The sequence below is a fragment of the Sceloporus occidentalis genome, unplaced genomic scaffold, assembly GCF_023333645.1.
Source record: "Sceloporus occidentalis isolate IW3139 unplaced genomic scaffold, rSceOcc1.0.p SCAF_12, whole genome shotgun sequence".
NCBI lineage: Eukaryota > Metazoa > Chordata > Lepidosauria > Squamata > Phrynosomatidae > Sceloporus > Sceloporus occidentalis.
In genome coordinates, this window is record NW_028316992.1 from 9,478,778 (window position 1) to 9,505,652 (window position 26,875).

The 26,875-nt window shown below is 40.5% G+C and overlaps 2 protein-coding genes across 6 annotated transcripts in view; one reads left to right on the forward strand and one right to left on the reverse strand.

The window, feature by feature from the left end:
• LOC149305250 (DNA helicase MCM8-like) overlaps window positions 1–26,875 on the reverse strand; it is a 58,685-nt gene that overhangs the window by 3,514 nt on the left and 28,296 nt on the right. For 2 of the 5 annotated variants that reach the window (XR_016271790.1, XM_089478049.1), the window contains exons 1-6: window positions 11,173–11,688; window positions 7,671–7,808; window positions 6,178–6,307; window positions 5,214–5,299; window positions 1,611–1,679; window positions 213–304 (exon numbers count right to left, since the gene is read on the reverse strand). Coding sequence is in view for 4 of the 5 variants with exons in the window: in XM_089478049.1 (XP_089334175.1) it covers window positions 213–304; window positions 1,611–1,679; window positions 5,214–5,299; window positions 6,178–6,307; window positions 7,671–7,808; window positions 11,173–11,547 (890 nt within the window). In the remaining variant the exon portion in view is untranslated. Of the gene's footprint in view, window positions 1–212; window positions 305–1,610; window positions 1,680–5,213; window positions 5,300–6,177; window positions 6,308–7,670; window positions 7,809–11,172; window positions 11,689–20,245; window positions 20,803–21,823; window positions 22,014–24,829; window positions 24,907–26,251; window positions 26,462–26,875 lie in introns of those variants that run through there. The other 3 variants (XM_089478047.1, XM_089478048.1, XM_089478050.1) reach the window with 2 other exon arrangements.
• TRMT6 (tRNA methyltransferase 6 non-catalytic subunit) overlaps window positions 23,214–26,875 on the forward strand; it is a 46,899-nt gene continuing 43,237 nt past the window's right edge. Inside the window, exon 1 of the mRNA XM_089478053.1 lies at window positions 23,214–23,233. Within this exon, the coding sequence (XP_089334179.1) occupies window positions 23,229–23,233 (5 nt within the window). The 5' untranslated portion in view covers window positions 23,214–23,228. The remainder of the gene's footprint in view (window positions 23,234–26,875) is intronic.

A 26,875-nucleotide genomic window follows, 5' to 3' on the forward strand; every position in this document is an offset into this window, starting at 1 on the left:
TTGCAAACCACCTTATACTTAATTGCTTTGAACTGTTTGGATTTTAGCCTGGTTGCTTACTATTTAATTTCTTGAGCTAACTTCAATTAAGCAACCATATGGAGCTATAATCTTTGAAGTACTCGGTCTCCCATTGTGTATTTGTCACATATTTTCCTGAACTTTTTTCCTCACAAATTAGTAATAACACAAAAATTACGAGGTTTACATACCATAATGTCTGAAGATAAACATTGTCCACATAATTGAAAACTGGAGCTGCTAAAGACGCTGCCACTAAAATAAGCTGCATTACTGTATTTACCTGGTAAAAGATTAAATGAAAATGATGTCACACAATATTAATATTATCTTCCCCACTGAAATCAATGGCAAATAATTGGGTATTAACTGGGTAGTGTAGGTCAGCCTTCCTAAAACTTGCACTTTCTAAATGCTTTGAATTCCAATACCACCCTCTCTATATTCACCTGTTGTGCCAGAAGCCAGAAGCTGTACCAAAACTGTGCTCCAGTCCTTAGGACTGGAGTGTGGCTTTGGCGTAGCTTCCGACCTCTTAGGATTCATACATCATTTAAACAGCATACCTCCAATGTGATCCGAAGCAGCTTTATTTTGGCCTGTCTGTACAGGCTCATATATTTTTAAAATTCGAAACAGCAAACCTTGATTTTGCCGTTTTATGTGAACACCATTTTACTGTGCCATTATATATAATATAGCATCTATGGATTTTGGTATCGGGGGGGAGGGGGGTGTCTTGGAACCAAAGCCCAACAGATACCAAGGACCCACTGTATAACGCTAGGATTCCAGCTTAACTACCATGGCTGCATCCAATAGACTCCTGGGATTTGTAGTTTGGTCAAAGGCATCAGATGAGTTTTCTGACTGAGAATTCTAAATATCCCTCCCTAAAAGGCAAATTTGAGGTTTTCATAGGATATTACTAAGGCAGCTAAAATCAAATCACAGCAGTATGAGTGCATACTGTGAAAAGACCTAAAGTCAGGTGTTAGCATTCAGTGAAGTTAGGGGTGGGATAAAGGGTTATATTGTCTCATGAAAATCAACAAAAAATGTCCTAGCTTCAATTGCTAAGATATCCTTAAGTGGTGTTTCACATATGCTAGATACCACCACATTTTTTTGAAAAAGAATCGTCTATTTCAGCTAGACACTGGCAATGTAATATTGACAATATTCTGTTATGGTATATGATGTGGACATGTTCAGTGGATAACAGTTCCTGGCTGGATGTAACACATATTAATTTTGTATTAGGAAATTTTGATTTTTCCATGTATCTATATAAATTATATTTCAGTGACTGCAATGCTAAAGGACAAACATTCACCAACCAGTGGTCAGACCATTACTGCTTTAGCTACATATTAATATGTATATTAAACACTTCTACTCTAAGAAAATGTATTTTGGATATATAATCAGCCTATAGTTAACACATGACTAGCCCACATTCATATCTTATGGATTCCTTCCTTCCCCCTTACTTTTAATTCCTTGTCATTTTTTCTCTCCCTAACTTCTTTGTATTTTTATTTTAAAATTCCATACACAAATACATATATAGTAAGATTCACAATTACCTTGCTGATGAATGTTGGCTTTAACTGAGCAGTGGCATAACATGGATTGAAATATCTACTAAGTGTTCTCTGAAAAAGATGGGAAAGATTGGTGTGTCTGATAATTTGAAAAATAACTCTACATGACATGCAAATTAATAAAACCAACTGATCTGTTGATAAAGGCAACGTATTCATTGTCTACATACCTAAGAGTGCATTCAGTTATACAGCATCACTTATTCAAGCAGTGCTTTACAAAGAAGATGTATAACACATCCCAATCCCAAGAGATTTATAATCTAAAGTAGATAAAGAAAAGCAGCAGAGAAAGGTGGGAATGGGGGCAAGTTAAATGTATGCAGTTATTTCAGACAGACATATTTTGGCTTAGTTCTAACAGGGCAGTTTCCGGGTGTTCTGGCCTACAGCTCCAACATGACAAAGGTAAGGAATTATATAGACTGTTGTTCCTAACATCCAGGAGGCATCAGGATGGAGAAAGAAGCAACAGGGGAACTGGAGCTAAGCTGTTCCAAAAACCTCTTGAAACAGGTAGGTTTTGTGGCGAGACAGAGAGGAAGGTGATCACCTACAGGCATTGTGGGAAACAGTTACGGGCATATGGGAGAGGAAAGGATGAAATGATTTCAGCGAGCAGGAGACCTTCAGATGTCTGACAGTGGTGGATGGAGCTGAATGAACAACCATTACAGGAAGGAATGTGTTGCAAATATAAGAGGAAAAGATGGAGGGGAGCAAGACAGTGGAAGATTTTGAAGGCATGGTTTTTGAATCTTGGGAAGGACAAAGGAACAGGCAGGAAGTTAGAGGAGGGACTAAGGAAGGGTGTTAAATGTCCAGAACAATGAAAGCTGAATAATTTTAGCAACAGAGTTCTGGGTAACAGTGAGCAGAACAAGGAGAAACAATGGAAAGCCAGAGGAAAGAAAGACAGTAGTACTTCAGGCAAAAGTTACAGGTATGGACTAGAGTTTTCACTGTGAAAACAAAGAAGAAGGGTCTTATTTCTGTAATATTTTAAGGAGAGAAATGACATGACATGGCAACAGAGCGAGTATGGGGAGGGGGAACGAAAGCAGAGTCAAAGAAAATAAACAAACACCCAAAGCTTTATGCCTCATCAAGCGAATGTGATGTTGTCAATGGATAATGAGGAAAGAAGGGCTTGGGGACGAAGAGGAAATGGCCTTGAGTATACTAAACTTCGGATGATAGTCAAGCATCTAAGCCAATAGAGACCAACATCTGGGCTGAAGGCTGCACATGTTACAGCTCCCCTTGAAAAGAAAACATACAGCTGAAATTCAGTGGCAAATAATGCTGCCAATATCCAGTGGGAGACCAATAGGAAGTAGAAGCATTTTCTACTTCTTTTAAAGAATATTTTTGCAGTTTGCAGCTGACTCAGTGATGAACTGGGAAAGCCCTTAAAAATAGAGAAAATTTAGGCTTTAATGTGTTTTCCCATTTATGACAGTGGGTCAGGTGTGTGTGTGCCTGTAGTCTAATCCCTGCCTACTAGGGCAAGGCGGAGGAGCAACCCACACCAGAATGTCTCTGCCTCAATTGCTGGAAAAGTTACTCCTCTGCTGTAAGCAGAAACAATAGGCATTTATAAGCACACTACTGGATGAAGAGTGAAAGTTATAGAATAGGTTGCTAAATATTATTGGCACAGAGGTAATACTAAAGGCCATGGGATGTGATGGGGCCACTCCTCAACAGCAGCGGTAATAGTAGTGGGCCAAAAATAAATCCCTGAGAGACCCCAACCAAGAGAGAGATGGGCTGGGGGGAGCTTCCCCTGATAGTAAAACAATGACTAGTTAGATTATTATCATTTCAAACACATGACACAAAGATAGATGCTAAGGAGGTAAGTGAATCTCACACTTGTCCAGTTTTGATGGATGAGTTTCAATTTGGCCAATCGGGTTAACTGACAAAGTGCTTGGAGAGCTAGACCTATATTCATCCTGTATGATTAAAGAGGGCCAGTGATTTGGTTAGTGGAGGTTCTAAATGATTCTTTGAAAGAGAAGTATATTCCAACTGCTTGAAATACTAGGTTGCTGAGTAAATGAAACAGGAACTTTCTCTGTAGCACCACTACAGTTTTGGAACTCCCTCCAAACACCAAGTTTGGCTCCAGCCCTCCCAAGCCTCCAGTGGGCAGTTCATACTGCACCATATTGTATGGCTGTTGGTCTTTAAAGATAGAGTTGGCTTTTGGGACTATTTTAAGAGTCTCTGGCCCATTACAGGCCGCCTAATAATAATAAATAATAATAATATGCTTTATTTTTATACCACTTTTCCGAGGTGATCAAAGCGGTTCACAGAATCATTTAAAAACTTACACATCATAAAAACAACCTCACAAAAACCAATAAAAATCGAACAACATGCAATAAAGACAAGCAAGATGGTGGTCGGGAGGAGGGCTTGTCTTCTTAGCAGGCAGAGGCCTGTTGTTGTTGGCCTGCTTCTCTCCCCCTCAAGATGGCGGTCAGGAGCAGGGCTTGTCTTCTTATCAGGCAGAGGCCTGTTGTTGTTGGCCTGTTTCTCTCCCCCTCAAGATGGTGGTCGGGAGGAGGGCCTAAAAGCGGTGGTCTGCTGGTGCTGCTGGTTGCTCCGTGAGGGAGCTGCAGCAGCCAAACCGTGCGGCTCCCGCGCGGAGCAAAAAAGAAGCTCCAAAATGGCGCTTCTTCCCGCGCCGTGGTTATGACATCACGAGGCGCCAATGGCACACTCGCAACATCATAAACGCCGCGTGACGTGCGGACACTATACGTCCGACATGTAATAATGGCAGCGCCATTATTACACCCCCGTCACGTGATGGGGTGAGGCCGGTGTGGACGCTAGGTTCCCGGCCAACCCCTACCACGTGATGGGGGCGCCTCAAGAGTCCGTGTGTAACGGGCCTCTGTGTGTGTGCACACCTGGGGTTTGGAATTCCTATATTTTTATATACTGTATGTATATAATGAGGTATCTTGGAGAGGGGGGTTCTAAATACAAAATTCATTTATGTTTCATATACGCCTTATACATATAGCTTGAATTTAATTTTATAAATATTTGTAATAATTTTGTGCATGAAACATAGTTTGGGTACAACGTACCATCAGAAAGCAAAAGTGTCACTATCTTAGCCATCCATGAAAAAAGTGTTGGTGTTTGCAATAGTTTTGATTTCATAATTCTGGATACAGGAGACTCAACCTGGACCACCATCTAATTCAGGGAAGGGAAACCTATGGCCCTCCATATACTATTATACAACTCCTACCACTCCTATCTACTGACCATGGTGCTGGGGCTGCTGGGAGCTGTAGTCAAACATCTGAAGAGTCACAAGTTCCCCATCCATGCCCTAACCTTAGAACAATCAAGAGCTGTCAAGGCATCCAAAAATGGCAATGTCAAATACTTTACAGAGAAACAGCTGGGATCACATTTCCACTGCTCTAAGCTCTGGACCACTTTGTAAAAGACTGCCAGTTTTATGGGTTTTTTTGACCCCCACAATTTTTTAAAATCACATATAAGGTATGACTATGATCTGAGAAGTCAAACGACCATCTGTATACTTACCGGTGGAGGAAGAGTTTTGTATCGTACACAAAAAACAGCAGCAATTAATGCAATGTCCCTTAAAATGATCATAGATGTAAGAGGAACTGGAGGGAAATGAAATTACATTTTTATATATGAGCACCGACATATAGAAGAAAAACAATTCACAAGAAGAAGAGCCCTCCCTCAGTCCATCTGCCTTGGTCCAGGCCTCTGAGGGAGAGAAGAACTGCTGGACCTGATCCCCTCACCTCCTCACCATTCCCTTCTCCTTTTGTGTTGTGTCTTTTAGATTGTAAGCCTGAGGGCAGGGAACTGTCTATTATCCCCTCTGTTGTAAACCGCTCGGATTCCCAGTGACTGGGCGGTATATAAATAAAACCTATTATTATTATTATTATTATTATTATTATTATGTTTGAACATACAGTATCCAAAGACCAAATAACTGATAGAGGAAAGTGTCATTTAATTTACTTCCTTCCATGTATTCTAGGTTGGCGGTGTTCAGTTTGCTGGTCACATAGTTACTACACAAAGCTTAAAATACAGTACATCAGGGACAGATGCAGAAGACAAGTCTATATAGTGGCTGTTAGAAAAGAACAGTAGAATCGTTCTTTCAACCAGAGTATAAAAAGAAAACATATTGTCATATTCAACAGTTCATGTGGGTCACAGCTCCTACAACTTGCTCCTCTCTCTCTCCACTCTTACACACAGGGGAAAAAAACTATAGACTTAGGAGACGGGAGTAAATAGCATACAGAAACTGTTTCTGTTAGTGGTCGTATGATTTGTTATTTTCATTATATCAATTCTTGTAAGCTGCCACAAATTCCATTTCAGGAAGGCATGACAGAAATCTCTGTAATACATATTCAGTATGTGTCCACTATCTGCTGAGTTTGTTGAGACTTACTACCATATATTTCAGTATTTATTCAACAATAAACTTTTGAAAAGTGGATACTTTGCTTACCTGGAATAAGATTTGCATAGGTCAGGCTAATGTAAAGGACACTGATAAGAATTTTATCTGCCAAGGGGTCCAGAGCACTTCCCAGTGCAGATTTTTGATTGGCCCAGTTTCGTGCAATAAAGCCATCAAGCTGAAAATATAAATTACATAGTCAGCTGAGAAATAAAAGCGTGTACAGTATTTTCAAGCTAACCTTTAACATCCAGAATCATACGAGAAGCTCATATAGCTTCTCTGAATGTACCTAACAGCTTGGGCTTGCCCAGCAACATTTTTCTACCTTTCTTTCCCTATAAGCAGCAGATGTTCATGTCATATCACAAATTGAAAGTTGGCTCAGTTTCAAACATGTTTGCTGCATGGTATGCAGGGGAATGGGTTGACAAAGAGAAGCTGAGGAGTCCCTTACACACAGAGAATGAGCTATTATTTAGGACTCTGTCTTGACAGATAAGTATCATCTATTTTTACCATCACAATTAAATTTGCAGAAAGATGCAAGCATATGGTGAATTAAAAATCAGTGAGAGTAGATTAAGCTATACCTGACTGGAGTAAATCACTTTTTAATGGATACATAGTAAGTATTTTTATCATTTTTTCCAAAATAGCAAAATTAGGTGCTGAAATTAACAGAATTGATAGCGAAATGGAGCCACTGAGACAAAAGAGGGAGATATTCGTATGTGTGTAGGAACCCTGAGGTTTGAACGGACAGAAAAATATCTAGACTAAACAATTTCAACAGTCAAGGAATGTTGAATGTATGTTGGAAAAGAAAAATGGGAAATGGATGAAACACCAATTTTTAGCCCTTTGCAGTATCTGGAAAAGGCATGGCTGGCATCCAGGACAAAGATGTTGGTAGAAATTATACATTACAATTTTTTTTAAAATCCCATTAATGATCAGTAACAGCCCATCGCAATGGAATATGCATATATACAGTCGGCCCTCCACAGGGGATCCGTTCTGGACCCACAAAAACGGAAATCCGTTGATATTTAAGCTCTATTAGCTTGAATGGCGGTGCAGCCCTGTGGGCACCTGCAGACGCGCACCACAAACATGCGCCCCATTTTAAGCCCCTCCATTTGCCCCTCGTGAATAAGCAAGGGACGCGGATCCGAAGTCCGCAGAAACGGAGGGACGACTGTATGTTCTTGGAAAAACTAACTTTACTGTTAAAAGCCATCCTTGAAAAGCCAATGTCTTTTCGAATTTTATTTATTTATTTATTATGGTATTTATACCCCACCCTTCAGCCCTAAAGGCTCTCAATGGGCCAGGTGTTATATATAGGTTACCTTGACAAAACATCACAAAATTGTTTAAAGTAGTATTAAGACACTCAGCCTCCTTATCAAATTATAAATCAAACAAATCAGAAGATCTTCCTATCATTACAAATTATTGTTATAAAGTCCCGTAGAAACAGATGGAAAGATTTTTATTTTTGCGAAGCATTTCAAACTATGTTATAAAATACCTACCAGATCTGTTATGCCAGCCAGAGCAAACACACCCAATGCAATATTAAAATCTTCTTCAACTATCAGGTAGCCCAAAACTGGCGCCAAACCGATCCTTGCCATTGAAAGTAAATTGGGAATTGTCCAAGGGTTTTCATACTGGAAAAATTAAAAAACAACAACAGGAAATTAGATTTATTCAAAATCAGGCCTCCAATACTGAACTCAAATTGCCTTGACAATGAAACTTGACACTTCAAATTTCTGGGCTATGCCTCTACTTAGACCCTAACATAAAAACAAAACACCGTTATTTGCAGTCTTGAACCATAGTAGAAAAAGAACCCTACTACAGTGAAAAGCACAATCAAATAGTTCTAAAACCTAGTTTAAATGCAGTGTTTATTTTAATTCTTGTGGGTCCCATTTATAAATTTTACTCATACCCTTCTCACATACGCTTTAAGACCAACCTAGTCTAAACTGTTATCAAGCATAGAAGAAAAAGTAGCAGTGAAGTGATTCTCTTCCTCAAACTTGTCAAAAATGACAGTTCCTTGACTGCCAGAGGACCATAATCTCTGGGACAGCTCCAGGATAGGGCTATCTCAACTGTAGCTTCATGACTCCAGATTACTCTCTGCAGCGAAAATGACCTGATGCCAAGAATCTTTTTACTTGCCTCGGCCTTTTCATTTCTCTTTGGCAGTTAACTTTAGTACTTTTTATCATTGCAATGGCCTGTTACAGACTGCCAAAATAAAGCTGCTTCGGGTCTCTTTGGAGGTATGCTATTTAAATGATGCATGGGTCCTAAGAGTCCAGAGGTCGCGCCAAAGCCACACTCCATTCCTAAGCACTGGAGTGCAGCTTTGGTGCAGCTTCCGGATTCTTAGGATGCATGCATCATTTAAACAGCATACCTCCAAAGAGACCCAAAGCAGCTTTATTTTGGCAGTCTGTAACAGGCCTTTGTCGTGTTTTTAACAGTTTTTTACTTACTCAGAAAGTTTTTGTAACAATTCGTACAATTATTTGTAATGAATGAAAGTGGAATAAATTCTGTAAATAAACCAAAACCAGAAGGGGGGGATACATATTGTCCAAAACATATTTAAGAAATAATCCAGTTTGAGACCGCTTGAACTGTCCTGGCTCAATGCTAGGGAGCTGTGGGAACTGTAGTGTTTGTGAGACATTACACCTTCTCTGTCAGAGATCTCTGGTGCCACAATAAACTACAATTCCCAGGATTCCCTAGCACTGAGCCAGGGCAGTTCAAGCAATCTCAGACTGGATTATTTCTGCAATGTGTTTTGGACCTCTGATGCCCGTCCACTTGGTTGATGGCAAAGATCAACAGGGGATAACCCCCTCCACCCACTGGAAAATTGAGAGAAGAGTTTATCCCCAGCCACAAGCCAGAAGAGCAGCTGTAGAAAGCCTGCTTCTCTGCCAGTATGAATACTCAAGCAGCCATGACTAGTTGTCCAGGCAAGGAGATTATGCCTGCAGGAACATGAGGCTGCAACTAGAGCATTTGCTGTATGTTTATTAATCAACAGCCAGGGTCTAAAATCTTCACACCAAAAGATTCGCAGCTGGGATGAGATACCTTTTCCGTTTTAATATATGGCATTTATTATCCATCGCCAAAACATCTAACTAGGTCTGGATATAAGGACTGAAAACATTATGTGTGTTCCAATTTCTTTTGGAAACTTTGACAGATATAGGTGTCAATTATCTGCCCCGGGGCACTTAGGGGACACAAAGATTGCCAAAAACTGGGGGAGAGGACACCAAAATGACCACAAATTCACATGTGGCTTTGAAAAATGGGCACATTCTCATGTTAAACATGCATAAGGGAGTTCCTTTAAAACAGGGCTAGGCGATCTTGGAAGATGTTGCTGGACTTCCCATGGAGTTCCCATGAAACCCTGCCATCAGCCAAGGGTGAGGAATAATAGGAAGAGCAGGTTTTGAACATCTAGAGAGCCATGTGTTTCTGATCCTGTTTTAGAATGTTCTTCGTAAGATCTCAGCAAAGACCTTCTGCTTTTGGAATCCAGACCTGGGCTCCCAACAAGTTGACTTAATCTATAAAGGGACATTTCTTTTCCTCAGAAGATTATATTCTTCCCCCTCCTTCCCTACTGAACAGCAAGGGCCTTAGTATCAAAATGGGCATGTGAAGAGGGCTGCCATTTGAGAAACAAGTCTAAAATACTTTTGGGTTCAAGAAAGTACATTTTAGAAAATCTAGCTAATCTGTTTTTTATTTTGCCTTTCTTCGAAGGATTCTAAAACAGCATGAATGTTTTATCTCCCTCCCTGCAATACTATGCTTTCCACAATCTACAAAGTAGCTTAGGATGCAAGAGGAGTAACGAAGCCAAGATTAACCTGCCACTCAGCTTTCTACCACTCAGTTTTCTCTTTTTATACCTACTTGAATCAAGAAAACTAAACACTGTGTCGCAAAATATTAGCACAGCTGTCCCTCCACATTTGTGGCTTTGGTTATTCATGGATTTATTACATTCTCTCTAGGGATCTCTAGCTCCTCCAGCGTAACTCTGCCAGAAGCTGACCACAGAGGCACACTGGAGGAACCAGAGATTCCCAGAGCAAACACCTCTCTAGGCATTTGGACATCCTTCAGCACAATCCTATGGTTAGCCTCTACTGGATGTTGACCACAGAGTTGTGTGGAAGAGATTCCTACACAGGTGTTCTCTCTGTTTAGAAAATAGTAGGCTTTTTATTTGCACTTTCACAGGGGTCCTGTGCCTCTAACCCCAGTGAATGTGGAGGGATGTATATTGTTTTGTATTCCACACTGCAGAAATAATGCAGTTTGGCACCAGTTTAACTGCCATGGCTGAATGGCATGGGATCCTAGGGTTTGTCGTTTGTCGTAGCGCCAGAGCTCTCCCACAGAGGAGGCTAAATATCTCACAAAACTACAGCTCCCAGAATTGTATAGCATTGAGCCAATGCAGTTAAAGGGGTGTCAAAATGGATGACTGCTGTAGCACACACACAGCCTGGGTCTCCTTCTGCATCTCTTCCATCCCATTCAAAGACCTTGGGGAAGCACATCACTTCTGAGTCTGAGAGTTGCTTGTTCATACACAACAGGGCACTACTTTAGTCTGGATTCACGATTAAACATACCAATTGACTATGCTGACAAGGAGTGCGAGGACCAACACGGCATCATCACACACTGCCCAATGGCATACCTCCAATGGTTAGCACCCGCCAAGCAGACCCACGGCATCCATAAGAAACTGATGCCAACCAACACTGATGTAAGTGCCATTGATTCAATAGGTCTAATGTACCTTGGGACTAATAACTGGACTTAGGCCTATAATAGCTCACTCACGCTTAAGCCAGTGCTTAAATTACTAAAGACATGAAATAAAATAAAACCCCAGCTCGTTTTGGCACGTTCTGCAGCGTCCCATGCACACAACAGCCCTGCTAGGTAGGCCAGGCTGGGCGCCATTACCAGCTCAGAGGGGACGCGGGGTCTCCCAGGGGCTCCATGCTCCGAAGGGGAGGGGGAGGAGGAGGAGGAGGAGGAGGAAGGGCGCGCGCGGCAGCGGCAGCGTGGGGCGCGCGCCGAGGCTGCCAAGGGCCCCCAGCTGGGCGCGCGCAGGCGCAGTAGCGGAGGAGGACGAGGGGGCGAAGGGGGCGTTCTTGCTGCTGCTGCTGCTGCTGCTGTGGTTGCTATCGCTGTCGTAGTCCTGGGCGGCCTCGCGCCCGACGCTCCGGCCAACACCGCCGCGGCTACGGTGGCCCGAAGGGACCTCCCCGGGCTGGCGTTCCTAGTCCTCAGCAGCCCCCAGGCGCCGCCTCTCGCCAGCCAAGCCGCGGCCAACATGTCCCTGGAAGGGGAGGGCGGGCGGCCACCAGGGGAACCCTCTCTCCTCGCTCAGAGGCCTCGCAGGAGGACACGCCCCTCCGGCGCCGCCGCCGCCGCCGCCGCGCTCCCTCACCTGCCGCCATCCGAGGGAGCTTGGGTCGCCCTCGTGGCCGCCTGGCTTACGTGCATTTTACGACCCCACCCCCCTCCGCCGCCGCGCTTTACGGCGCCCTCTTAAAGGGGCCGCCGCTACATCTCCAGGGCCAAGGCGCTTCCAAGGTGGCCAAAGCAGCCTTTCCCCATCCAGTGGCCTCCCAGAATTGGAGCAGACCCCAAGGGCCACCCAGTGCAGCCCCCTTCTGCCATGCAGGAACTCTCAGCCAAAGCATCCCCATTCACAGAGGGCCATCCAGCCTCCAAGGAAGGAGGGAGCATGTGCCACTGTCAAATAGCCCTGACTGTCAGGAAGTTCCTCCTAATGTTGAGGTGGAACCTCTTTTCCTGCAGCTTGCATCCATTGCTCCAGATCCTGTTCTCCAGGATGAAAAGGAGCCATTGTTCAGCACCTTTGGCTTTAGCCAGTCAACCAATTAAAAAACAACAACCCTTGGGACTCTTATTTCTTCTCCCACACTCAGACCCTCTCTCCAGGCATGCAGTTGAACTCCACAGCTCACATCTGCCAGAACTTAGGCAAATGTTTAGGGAGCAGTGATGTCACACACACACACCCCACACCTCCTAGTGACACCCTCAGCCAGCCAACAATGAACCAGGAAGCATGGCATGGTCTTTGTGTTCCTGATCATTTCTATAAAGTCGTTAAAACGATTAGGATTTTCCATTCTTTGGTAATAAAAGAATAAGGCTTCCTCTTCCCAACTTTCATTTCTCTTTGACCTCCCTATTTACAGTCCTACAAGCACACACACACACACACACACACACCATGTGTACATAGCAGGCTCTGGTTATCTGTGGGCTTGCTATCCTCAGATTTCACCATCTGTGGGCTGGAATGGGTGTGCATGCATGCACCCACATTAGCAGCCACACACGTCACGCTTGCCTTTACATTAGAACAGAACATGAAGAAACAAAATGGTTCCCAATTGGGGAAGGGGTCAGACAAGTCTGTATCTTTTCACCCTATCTGTTCAACTTAAATGCAGAACATGCAGTGGAACCTCGCCTTACGCGGGGCATCCGTTCTGGACTCCCGTGTAAGGCAAATTCTGCCTATGCTTGAGCCCCATTATAGTGAATGGGGCTTGTGCAAGCAAGGGTGCGGCGTGTGTGCGCAGCTGTCATGCACGCTATTGTAGGTATTACAGCGTGGGTGCCACATAAACTGGAAGCTGCGTATGGAGCAGGCATGCTGTATTGTAAGAAAAGCAGGCTTAGACACAGAAGAAGGAAGAGTGAAAACGGGGGAAGGAATATCAATAATCTAAGATACGCAGATGACACCATCATACTAGCAGAAAACCTCCCATACCTGGAACAACTACTAAGGAGAAGATCAAGGAAGAAAGTGCAAAGACAGGGTTACTGTTGAACATAAAGAAAACAAAAATAATGACCATGGAGAATCTAAACAAATTCAACACAGACAATGAGGAAGTAGAAATAGTAAAAGAGTTCTCATACCTGGGGTCAAATATTAATAGGAACAGGGACTGCGGCCAGTAAATCGGAAGAAGATTAAGAATGGGGACAGCAGCTATGAAAGAACTAGTAAAGATCCTAAAAGGCAAAGATATAGAATTGAGCATGAAAGTTAGAATCATACAAGCCATGGTATTCCTTATTATCATGTATGGATGTGAGCTGAACAGTTAAGATAAGAAAGACAATAGAAAGAAAATCCATTCATCTGAGATGTGGTGCTGGAGAAGAGTGATAAGGATTCCATGGATTGCCAAAAAGACAAACAAATGGGTCCTAGAGCAGACCAAACTAGAAATCTCCCTGGAAGCCAAGATGACAAAGCTAAGGCTGTTGTACTTTGGACACATCATGAAAAGGGAGGACTCACTGGAAAAAAACAATAATGTGAGGAAAAGTAGAGGGAAATAGACAGACAGACCGCATGCTAGATAGATGGACTCTATTAAGGAGGTCACAGGTATAAGTTTAAAGGAACTGAGCAGAACAGAAACTCTTGCAGATGTCTCATTTGCAGGGTTGCCATGGGATCAACACAAGGGTGGTTAACAATAACAAAAATCACTTTACAATGTCTGAATTTTCTAAAGTGAATCTAGTGCATCAGCCACTTCAGGCTAATTCAGATTATCCCCTAAAGGTGTAATGCAGGGTTGGGGAATCATTTTGGGGTGAGGGCTGGATGCCATGGTGTACAGGGGTGTGCTCTGCTTGTTGGTTTCTAGACATTGGGTTCCTCAGTCAATGCAACATTGAGTTCTTTGGCATTTTGCGCTTTCACGCTTAGGAAAATGATAACGGAAGCAGAATCTTCTTAGTTTCAATACTTGCAGTCCTAGGTGAGAGTGCATAGCTTTCTTGACCCATATTACACTCCTGCCAGCATTCTTGACCAGGCTGAGTCTTCATCCAGAAGACCCAATCGGGAAGATGATTGTGAGCAATCCCTGTGTTATTTCTGATCAATGATCAGAGGAATCATAGTACCATAAATGCATAATATGTAATGGCTTATGATCTCTGCCCCAATATAATCCTTGGGCAGGGGAAAGTTGAGTGAAGAACAACAAATTCTAATGACAAGCTATGACAATAAACAGCAGTGCACCAGATTCATGTCCTACTTACTTCTAGGTGAGATGACTGTAACTATAATGTTCTTTATGTAGAGCTCCTTTTTAAAAATATCAGTTAGTGCAATATTAAGCCATTTGGTTTCTTGTGGGAGCTACACAATAAGAGCATATAACAGTAAGCTGTATACTAGTTGCACTGTCTGCCAGTATATTTCCATTCTCCATTTGAAGTGATAGTTATTATCTTTAAAGCCCTAAGAGGCTTGAACCAGTTTATTTGAAGGACCCTCTGCTTCTTTGTGAGCCTGAATGGTCTCTAATCTGAAATACAATTTTTGGAGAGCAGTTTTGAGCTAAGAAACAGACAAAAGAAAATGAATTAAAAAAAAAACAGTCAGAAAAAAGACTGTTGCATATGACCCAGTATTGATAATCTTAGCTGCCTTTCTTGAAAGGCAGATCTTAAATCTTAATGGAGAAAAATATATAATCAGTGTTCACATTTCCAAGATGCTACAGTTTGTGTGTGTGCATGTAGGTTTTATACTCCAGTCTCCCCCATAACCCTAATGCCCGTGTTCCCTTGTATTTATTCATTACAGTTGCATTCTCACCACTATGATTCTTTTCTTTGCATCTGTGCAGAATCCTGAACAAACTCAAATATCAATTAGTATCTTGGACCATATTTGCATCTAATCTCATTATTCTTTATTTGGGTTTTTGGTGCAGTATTTAGATCTTACCTCCCACCGGGCCCCCAGTGCTTGTTATGGAAGATGGGATTATCACCTTGCGAAGTACACTGTACACATACTAATGATCTATTGCTCAGTAATTCAGTCCAGGGTGTCCATCCTTCAAATAGCTCAGTTAATCTAATACAGAAAGAAAATCATTCAGTTTCCCCAGACTTATCTCTGTTCGTTTGCAAATGACTGTTAACCCACTTACCTGCTAATGGACTTGTGCTTTATCACAAAGGGCCAGTCATGAACTTGAAGTAATAGAAAAATGTGAGCAAAATTAATCGAACATCATTTTGGAGATGTAATCGGATTCCAACCCAAATGCTGTGAAGGGTTTGTGCTGTTGTTGGCAATGACAGATTCATCTTTCTCATCACCTGCTCAGAAAGGTACTGATATGAAATATTTAACTTGGCCTTTTCATTCTGTTTTGCAGTATTTCACAGGTAAGTAACTGTACAGGTTTTTGTGGCTGTCAAAAATACAAGGATATGTTTTGCAAATCTGTTTTCCTTTGTCCAGATTCTGCAGTCTATGTGGCCAAACAATTTTGTAGGCTTAACTGAAAATGCAGTGTATTAATGCAGAAGTAACATATTTCAGAGTACTGTCACTTTCCTTGTTTGCTGAGAAGCTCTTGTTTCTCAAGAAACAAAATCTGAGTTGGATCCAGAGTTAGTCAAACCTAGAGCAGTCCCATTAAAATTAACAGAACAAGACATGGTTAACATAATCCCACTGATTACAACCAGCCTTCTTTAAACAGGACCAATTTGGGATTTAAACCTACAAGCTAAATCTAACTATTAATCCCAGCTAGAAGAGATCCACTGAAAGAGTGCATAGGAATCTGCTTGTTTTCAGATTGTCACAGGTCAGTTGGACCTGCTGCTGTTCCGTGCTTGCACATCAGTTTATGTGTATGCAAACCTATCATGGGGTGCGCTTGCCAAAATTTATTCAGAGGATCTTTGCCTTTGCCATCCTCTTCGGTTGAGTGAGTGAGTTTCTGTGACTGAGCAGGGATTTGAACCTTGTTCTCCCATAATGCCAGTCCAACATTTAAATTCCTCTACATCCCTTGCTTATTTTTAAATGGTGGTGATCTGCAAAGAATAAACAAATGCAAACAAGATCCTGCAGCACAATTTTTGTTGTTAACTGCCCTCGAGTTGACTTTGACAAGTAGAAGTATTCCTGGCCACTTTTTTGTTGAATCTGAGGAACTCCAAATAGAGACAGCACTTTACAATTCCCCAAACCCCTCCCTTTGAGTTGGTTTCCCTTCGGTTCAGCCTTTGATGTAGGATTTCTCCCTTTGTTCTGAAGGGGGAAAGGAGGTTTTTTGGCCCATTTGGTTCCTAGTTCCTCTACCAAGTAGAGTTCTAAGGCTGTATGCATCTTTGGTATCAGTTTCCCAACAACCCCTCATAAAACTGCCTAACTGCAATACGTGACCATCCGGCCCATTCCTCATGGTGGCATGGCTATCTATATCTCTATTCCTCTCTCTATATGCATATCTATCTCTTCCCTATTTGTGGGTGAGAACCTATTCCCTAATTCCCACTCTGCGGTTTATCTACCTATCCCTCTATCTATCTATCTATCTCCCTATCTATCTCCTTATATATCTCCCTATCTATCTATCTATCTATCTATCTATCTATCTATCTATCTATCTATCTATCTATCTCCCTATCTCCCTATCTATCTATCTATCTATCTATCTATCTATCTATCTATCTATCTATCTGTATCTGTCTGTCTGTCTGTCTGTCTATCATCTATCTATCTATCTATCTATCTATCTATCTATCTATCTCTACAAACCTCATGGCAGAATACACCCTGAATGACTGACTGAAGGTGGATTCTGACACTAGAATCCATTTGTTTGTCTTCTTGGCCATCCACAGTATCTTCAGCAGTCTTCTTCAGCACCATATCTCAAATGAATTGATTTTCTATCAGCTTTCTCCACTGTCCAGCTCTCACATCTGTACATTGTGATGGTATACAGTGGCTTGGAGTATCCTCACTTTAGTATTCAGAATTATATTTTTGCCCTTTAGGAACTTGTCTGTTTATTTCATAGCTGCCCTTACCATTCCTAGTTTCTTCTGATTTCTTGACTGTAGTCTCCCTCCTGGTTTATATTTGATCCAGGGTTTGGGAACTCCTACAATTTCAATTTTCTTGCTGTCTCAGATGAATTCATGTAGTTATTTCTTGGTCATTAGCCCCACTCCCACCCCAATGTTCAGCGTTAACCCTACCTTGGCACTTTCCTCCTTGACATTCTTCAGTAATAGTTCCAGGTCCTTGTTGATGTCTGCTAATAGCATTGTGTTATCTGCATATGTTAGGTTGTTAATGTCCTTTTTATTCCTTCTGACTCTAAGCCTGCTGAGCAAACAATATTTTCTGCATACAGAGTGATTAAATAGGGTGATAGTATGCAACCCTGTCTTACTCCTTTGCTGATTGGGAACCATTCTATTTCTCCATCTTCTGTTCTAATACCAGCCTCTTGTCTTGAGTAAAAGTTATGCATCAAGATGTTGTGGCACTCCCATTCCTCTAAGAGCAAGCCATACCTTTTCATGATCGATAAAGTTGAAGGCTTTGCTGTAGTCAGTAAAGCACATGCAGATTTTCTTCTGGAATTGCCTGTTGCACTCCATTATCCGTTATGTTTGCAATGTGATCCCTAGTGCTTCTTCCTATCCTAAAACCAGTTTAGGATTTCTTGTTCCACATGTGGTTGGAAGCTTCACTGCAGAATCGTCAGCATGACTTTGCTTGCATGGGAAATTAGTACAGTGGTTCTGTAATTACTGCAATCATTTGTATCTCCTTTTTTGTCAATGAAAATGTATATTGATCACTTTTTATCTTTGGGCCATTGTTTTGTTTTCCATATTTGTTGGCAGATTTTAATTAGAACTATACTAAAGTTGGTCTCTATGGATTGTAGTAGTTCTATTGGTGTGCCATATGTTTCTGGTGATTTATTCTTTATAATTGTTTTTAGTGCAGTTTTCCACTTCATTTCCCAAAATTTGGGGTTCATCTTCATAATTTTCTTCTTCCCATGTGCCATTTGACCTTTCACATTTTTGTATACCACTTCTGTGTATTGTCTCCAACATTTTTCTATTTCATCATGGCTGTATATCATGTTCCTTTTCTGATTGTAGAGCACAATGAACTTCAGCAAATCACCAGTCTGAAGAAAGTTTGAATAATGAAAGGCTGTGTATTTAGTCAGAAAATGAAAACTAGGTGTTAGTAATAGATTTGAGTATTTATTAAATGAAAAATTGCAAGGCTTAGGCAAAGCTACTAATTGCAAAGCTACGTATATTCCCCTGCAATCTGAAATTTAATATGGAAAAATAGGATCTAAGTAAATATATTTTAAAATCTACTAGTTTAGCACATATTGGGAGGGAAAACTGAAAGACTCCAAGATTGATGCTGATTGTCCATGTAGCTGTAGTATTGTAGAAGCTTTTCACGGGAAAATTAACTGGCTTAAAATATTTTTTAGTGAATGGGCCAAATTAGAAGGTGTCTATGTTATTTTCCACCTGGACTTGAATTTATTACAGGTTAAACTGAGTACCAAATATTGGTATCAAATTACATTTGATATGACCCTATATGCTGCCACTGCCAATTCATTCATCATTAAGAACAACGTTTGAAATAATGAACTGGGGGTGAGAGCTCAAGCACCATGTAGCCCTCTTATGGGTTGTGCTCAGTCACTGGGCCATATTTTACCCATGTCTTTGCAATAAGGGGGTTTATCATCTGGAGTGGAAAGCAAACTGCATGTTGTCATGAAGCATCAGCCCCACCACCCCTCATTTGTGAGAAGATAGGACTACGTACATCAAGCACAGATGGAAAGAAAGCCTTTGAATATACAGGGATCCAGCAGTTTGAAGCCAAACTCACTGCTCAGAAATCAAATGCCTTGTGGTTTAGGTTCAGTCCACAGGCAATTTTAAAAATGGTTCTTATTTTGGATTATCTCCAGGAGTTTCCCCCCTCTCTTGCAACAATTAACATCCTAAAATGGAAAATAGACTCACACTTATAAACATTTATGTGTGCTACATACAGCAATTATTCTCCTTTTTGCTGTGTCACATTTACAACTCAGAAAAGCATTAAGTGCTCTGACCTCTTGCCAAACGACCAAGGACATCTTATTTGAATCGGACTGTGCCTCCACTAGATTTGGCTCATAGCAGTTGGCATGAGAGAAAAAGCTCATGGCTGGAGCTGATTTTGCTCCAGACCTTGTTAAAAATATAACAACATAGCTGCACTAGCATATGCAGCAAACAGTTTCTTTCCATTACAGGTGGATATGTGTTGGGAGATTTTTGCATTCTCTTTCCCCATCCTTAGACAGGGATTTCCTGCATGAAAACTCTCTCTCTCATTCAAATTAACCATGTAATTTAGGACACTCCCTGGAACGGATCCCCCCACGTAAAAAAAGGGTGCATTGTATTTCTTTCTGACCTCACTATTTACAGTCCTACAAGCACGCACACACACACCATGTGTACATAGCAGGCCCTGGATATCCATGGGCTTGCTATCTGCAGATTTAACCATCTGTGGACTGGAAGCCCCATTGCTTTCAATGGGGTTGCATGCATACACCCACACGAGCAGCCGCACACACGTCACGCCCACCATTAAAATCAATGAGATACAAGGTTGCATGTTTTTCTTTATCTGTGGGGAGGTCCAGAATGGATACAAAGGGCAGACTGTATATATTCATGTAAGGCTGCCAGACTAAATATTGGAGGATGCTGTAAGCAACCAGGTAACAAGTAACATCTGCTATATTCCTCTTCTGCACCACCATGAAAAGTATAGGTACAGCTCTCTTCAGCTTTCACTTCATCCAACCCTTACATACACTTGGCAAAGTGGGCTGCAGTCTTCCAAAGCATATGCCACCATAAATGTCAGTCTCTTAACATGCTATGCTTCTCTTTATTCATTGCCGGTTTTAAATAATTCAACACTACGCTGTTTATGGCATTAGGATAGTGTAGTAGCTTTGCTTATTCAAGAACACTCATGCGCAACCTGCATATCATGCAAACAGAGTTTGTCCAGTTTAAAAATTTATTTTTTACAATGCATCAGGAAAAAGATCTGTAATGGTATAAATAAACTTGTTTATTTAAATAACTTGTTGTATTTCAGAGTTCAACAGGAGCAATAAGAAACATTAAATTATGGCATTTCGCTTCCAAAAAATATTATAATTAATAACTCCAATACTCATCGTATATTAAAATGATAGCTTTGAAAACTCAGGCATTCACAATAGACTTCCTCTGCTAGTGCACATATTTTTAAAACTAGCATTTTAATAGACAACAGGTCTATTCAGAGGAGATTAATTAAACAGTTTTCCCCATCATGACAATAGCTTACATGAGCAGTCTCAATAAACTGTACAATATGCTTACAATATCACATGAATTGGTGTACTGGTGCTACTGATTTTAAACGGGGTTTTGCATCGGATGATGTTTCTTTGAAATATATCAGGCACACTACAGTTTATTATTGTGTTCTGCTGGCCTTCTTCAAATGAATCTGTTGCTTCAGTATTTTTTACCCTCAATTGTTGAGTTCTTTCACATAGTCTGAAGCTGATATAATCTAGGACCTTTTTTCAAAAAATAACCCTGATCATTTAACGAACCAATGAAGTTTTCAAAATCAGCCACCTGGAAAATAAAATAGATGCATTATCTAAACATGAAGTACCATATGTGAAATTATTTTTAAAACCCCTTCCCTGCAAGAAGTTGAAAAAATATCTAAAGTTTTAAAAATACATCACTAGGGTTAGGGGTACAGGACCCCCAGTGAATATGGAAAAACCGCAAATAATAAAAACACCATGTTTTTTTACCTGAGAGGACACCTGTCTAGAAATATCTAGGTCCACCAGTGCAACTCTGTGGCCAACGTCTGACAAACACTGACCATAGAACTGCTCTGGAGGAGCTACAAATGCCTAGTGGAGTATTCTCTCTAGTAATCTCTAGGTCTTTCAGTGCAACATTTAGTTAAAGTTGACCATACAGTTGCAATGGAGGACCCAGATATTCCTAGAGAGAACATATTAAATCCGTGAATAATAAAATCCACAAATATCAAAGCCACAAATATGGAGGGATGAGTGTATGTAAAGACTTCCAAAGAAGAGTTGCTTTTTAGTTTAAGATGACAGTTTTCTGCTGCTGTCTGCATGGGTGAAAGAAGTCAAAATTCATGTGGGGATAACCCTTCAGCTCATCTAATGTAAGCTCATGTCTCCCTGTCATTTTATAGAAACATTCCATCCAGATCAGTGAATTGAATTTTGCATCAAGATGTTAGACATATGCTATCAGAGTTGTATTAAGTATTATCAAATATGATGCTTTAAGCTTATTTAATGAATGTTTTCACATTCCTACTGATAAAAGAAAAAAGTCTGGCTGAAAGAATTCTCCCAAGTTTTAGTATTCATGCATATTAGTGTGGAGATTACTTTGCCCAGGAGAAAGAAAGGCTTCATAAGCAACTAAGTTTCTGATTCAGATGATGAATCTGATTCAGATGATGAATCAAAACAATTTACAAATGTACAGGCCAAAAGTCAACAATCAAAGCTGCAGAAATGTAACTCAGTTCCTCTGATCAGGTGGTCTAATAGCTAATTTTATCTTTCCCCAATAAATGTTTTTAATTTTTACTTACTTTTATGTTTATTTCCTTTGCTATCTGCCGAAGCTGCTGAAACTCAAAGAGGTTGTTGTAGGTTCTTTCTGCAATACCATGGAGGGCAGAAACAAATCTCTTTGCTTGTGATCTGTTGCTCATTCCTGAACCAAGCTGAGAACGTTCAAAATCCAGCTTCCCAAACTCATCAGAGTAAGTTCCTAACATGCTGAAGAAAGAAAAAAACCCAAATCATAATTGTCATGCCTCCAGAGCATCTTTGATGCTCCTGAGACATATATTTAGTTGAGATTATAATAGGTTTTCAATGGCCTGTTACAGACTGCCAAAATAAAGCTGCTTCGGGTCTCTTTGGAGGTATTCTATTTAAATGATGCATGCATCCTAAGAATCCGGAAGCTGCACCAAAGCTGCACTCTAGTCCTTAGGACTGGAGCATGGCTTTGGTGCGACCTCCGGACCCTTAGGACCCATGCATCATTTAAATAGCATACCTTCAAGGAGACCCGAAGCAGCTTTATTTTGGCAGTCTGTAACAGGTCTATGTATTAGTTTAAGAGGGAAAATAGAGTTCTACAGCTTTAAGAAAGACAAGGATTGTGGGAAATCCCAGGGTCTCATACTGTCTCCCTCTAGTTATTTTCAGTGTGTAGTAAGATTTCAGCCAAGTCAGACCTGGAGAGAGTATTTTCCTTTGACAAAAAGATAAGTCCACAAAGGAAGAAAGATAGTCCTCAGAAGAAGAAAGATAGAATCCACCGAGAGAGCAAGGTATTTAGGAAGGACTATTGAGAAAGAAGAAATCAGTTTTGTGTTATTTGTGTTTATAACCAGTAAAGCTTTTGAAACTTTAGAAATTTGTGGACAAGTCTTTTGTTCTGGCTGTGTTCCCGAGAGCCAGAGACCTTGCTACACCCAAAGTCCATAGCATTGCTCTTGGGACAAAACAATAATCAACAGGATTTAAAGCAAAGCTGCAAACTAGACAGGTAACTCCATTTCAAATTTAACAGTTTGAAGTCTTCATTTTTAAAAAAATCAACAGTATATGTGCTTTGCAGTTGTATTGTCTAGGTTAAGCATAACCCAGCATATTGTTCAACTATTATCCAACCAAGTTTCGTTCCAGGCTTCACAAATCCATGCAGAAATTTTCAAAGCCAAAGAGAAAGGGAACTAGGAAAACTCAATTATCGTTTTGAGTGCAAAAGTATACTAAAGTAATATTTTTAGTTTATACCCTCCCAGCACGGGATCCAAGCCAGGGAATTTTAAAGTGATAAAAACAAAGTGCAAGAGCTCTAAGACCTCTTAGAGGACAAGATACTACAAGAAGTAGGGTGGATGGGTGGGAGGAATATGGAAGGGCTGACTTAATGCTGAAGTCATGAAATTTGAATGGCCAGAATCTTTAAGAAGGAATATGGGGTAAGTTTCAAACATTCAAATAAGGCACTGCAAAGTATGGTGGTGGTTTCTGGTCATACCTAGAGCTAATGTTAAGCACTCACACAATAGGGAGACTGAAAACGTTTGACTATGCAAGTGATTTACTGTGGATATGGTTTGTTATAACAGTTATTTTTCTGAGTATGATTATTGTTTTCTGTATTTTGACTTGTTTTTACATAAGCTTTTTCTTTTATGACATTGGTATTTTGAGAATATGCAGCAATGCTTTTGTTCTTTTAAAGGTTAGAGTTAGGGATGTGATAGGCTCATGGGGAAAAATGGAAACATTAAAAAAGGACACTCCCTGCATTTTTCTTATAGAAAAAAATACATAGGAAGGTGTGTTTTTTAACTCTAGCACTGGTGTTATGCTGCAAGGGACCAACACAACCACTTCTTTGAAAAGAAAAAAGAATCTTAACTCTATAAACTTAATGTTTCACTGGTGATGCCCAAAACTGGTGTAAAAATGCAAAGTTATTCTTTCTGTGTAATAAAAAACTGTTTTGGTATATCTTGCCAGGACTGAATGTGAGGTTTGGGTTCTGTACAGCCAGGTCAGTCACCTGCTTTCATGGAACCCACATAAACACCCTATTTTCCAAATCACTGTTCCGGGGCTACCTTAAAGACTTGATTGGACTTCAAATAAGGATAGTGTAGCAAAAAGGTTGGTATTAGCAAACTGATTGAATGTGTAAGAAGCTGAAACACTGACAGATGGATAAATAATTGGTTGGAAAAACCAAGCTTAGAGTGTTGTCATCAATGATAGCACTTCAGACTGGAAGGAGATCTCAAGTGGAATGTGCCTCAGAGTTCTGTACTATGGTCACTAATCTTCAAAACTTTATCAGTGACTAAGATGACAAAGTAGAGGGAATCTATCAAGTTTACAGATGATGCAAAACTGGGAGTACTGCCGAACACATTGCGAGATGGGAAAAGAATTCAAAACAACCTTGATAAACCAAAAAAAAAAAAAAAAGGGGGGGGGGCAGAAAGTAATGTAAAAAATTCAATACAGACAAATGCAAAATTCCACAAAAACAAAATCCATAGGTATCAGATGGGGAATACATGGCTCAGCAGTACAACGTGTGAAAAGGAGTTTGGAATTATTTTTGGTAATAAATTGAACATGAACCAGCAGTCTGATGCTGCAGCAAAGAAGGTGAATGCTATTTTAGACTGGATTAATAAAAGCTTGTTTCCAAGTTGAGGGAAGTAAGTCTGTAGCCTGCAGAGGCATAGGGTGGGCAATGCCATCTTTGTTAACCACCGCCCCTCCAGCTGTTTCATTCCAAAAGAACAATTTTCAAAAATGATTCAGAACCTGTTTTGGAAAAAAAAGCATCTCATGGACCTAAAAAACCCAGCAGGGGTTCAAAACATTGCCAAATTGAGCCTCACAGCCCTTATATGGCTCATGAGGCATTCTGAGTCTTTAAAAATGTTTTTAAAATGGTGGTAGGGATGTGTGCACAATCCAGCCCTTCCAAAATCTAGTGAATGATGTATGTACTCCCTGGATCTCAGGTAGATGCCCACTCTCATTTAAAATAAAACTACCTGTATTTCATTATTTCTATGACATCCTCAGCATCTTCTTTGGTAGCTTTTTCTCTTAATTCTAATCTTGACCGTGCCTTAAACAGAAAGCATAATTAAAATTAAGGTAATATAATGAAATAATTCATCCTTTATTTAGCAGACTCATAAAGCAACTTTTCAAGGTCTCAGGGTCACACATGCTTTTGTATGGACATCATGTGCTGACAACCCTTCAGGGGGGGAAAATAACTTAAACATGCCGGTTGCAGCCCACAGGAAGTAGGAAGTGGGATTTCAACAAATTTTCCCTGTCTCTCAGTCTATTTTAGGTCAGTGGGACTTTCTTTTTTGAAACTAGAAGTGACGAGTGACTAGGTTTTGAAGAGACTTGGGGCCACACTACAGACTGTCATGTTGCCCATGGGCTGCATGTCATTCCTCCTTACTCTCAGAGTTTCTCAACGACGGTTCCCTGGAACCCTAAAGCTCCATGGCATGTTGTTAGGGGTTCCTCAACAGATCAAAACTGCAGGAGGGGGAAACTACAATTACTTGGTAGGAGGCATGAAGCTATAGCTTAGTACCAAGTCATAATTTTGCACACAAAAGCCATCTCCAGTATTTCTATTTAAATGATCTTAAGTAACTGATCTAAAAAAAAAAATTCACTCAAGACTTCTGAGAGCTACAGCCAAGCTGGGCTAGGTGTATCTAATGTTTTGACACAGTTTACAGCAACTTCACAGAATCTGAAATTAGAATCAGATGCAAAATACATCTGGGGCTAAAGAGAATCTGAAAGGACTTTGATATATCAAATGAATAACATGCAACTAAAGAGCTATGTGGCTGTCCAGAACAATAACAACAACAAGGATAGCATAGTGAGGCAATGGAGAGACAATGTAGTGTACTGCAAGCAATGTGAAGTATAGCAGAAATTCCATTAATTATAAAGTGAAGTTGAATCAGCTGCATAATACTGTCTCAGGAAGGTGCTGAGTTCCACCAACAGATTCAGAAATTATAATCCCTAACCACTGGCAAGATCGTTTGAGTTTTGGGAGAACAACAGTTCAAGAAACTAAATGTAAGTATGACTGAGGCCAGTCTGTTAATTTTTCAAACATGCCATATAATTTAAATGTATTTATACAAAGAGATGGTAAAAACATACAAATTGCTGAGTGTTTTTTTTTCTTGCTCTCCTAGGAGCCCAAAATTCTTGAGATCAAACCCGAACAAGAAGTTCAGGTTTGATCTCCCTCCCACCAAGTTGATGGCCTCCTTATCATGAAATTACACATAACAGAACGTTTGCACAGTCTTCTCCATCCACCACCCTCATTTTAAAATCCACTTATATGTCAGCAGTCATTCACCTATCAAGGTTTGCTTGTTGTAAAACTCCTATTTATAAGCAGTATAAAAATACCATACCTCTGTCAGACGTATTAATGATTCTAGTTGTCGAGTAGTAATGGGGGTACCATCCGCTCTTTGGCTTTGTTGTCGGAGCTCAAGATAGAATTTCTGGAGGACCTGAGCAGCTTCTGCAGATAGTCTGGGATGTACATACTGTCGAGCGTAGCCAACATACTTTCTCAGAAGTTGGTGTGGAATTGGGTCAAAGCTTTCTCCTGGAATGACCTAACAATAAAAACATAGTTCAGGTGTCAACAAGGTTTCACTTCAATGGGCCTCCACAATAATACTATCAGATATGAACTACAGAGGTTGCCTTGGGTACAGTGTTAAATCTGAATGACCCAAGTTGAACTGCAGCCAGAGGCACACTCATGGCAAGTAATTCTCATAACAAAGGGTTGTTACATTACATCCTTGTTAGCATTCACTCTCTTAACACAGAAGACCACACAGCAAATCGATTTTTGTTTCATTTTACACTAATCGAACAATAAACATCATATTTCAAATAAAAACAATAAAATTAAACTATACAACAAAAGCAAAAAAAAGCACAGCAGAACAAAGACACTAGAATATAGTCTTCCAATGTATATGCTGCATATTTTATATTATGCTACTCTCACCTGTTGTTAT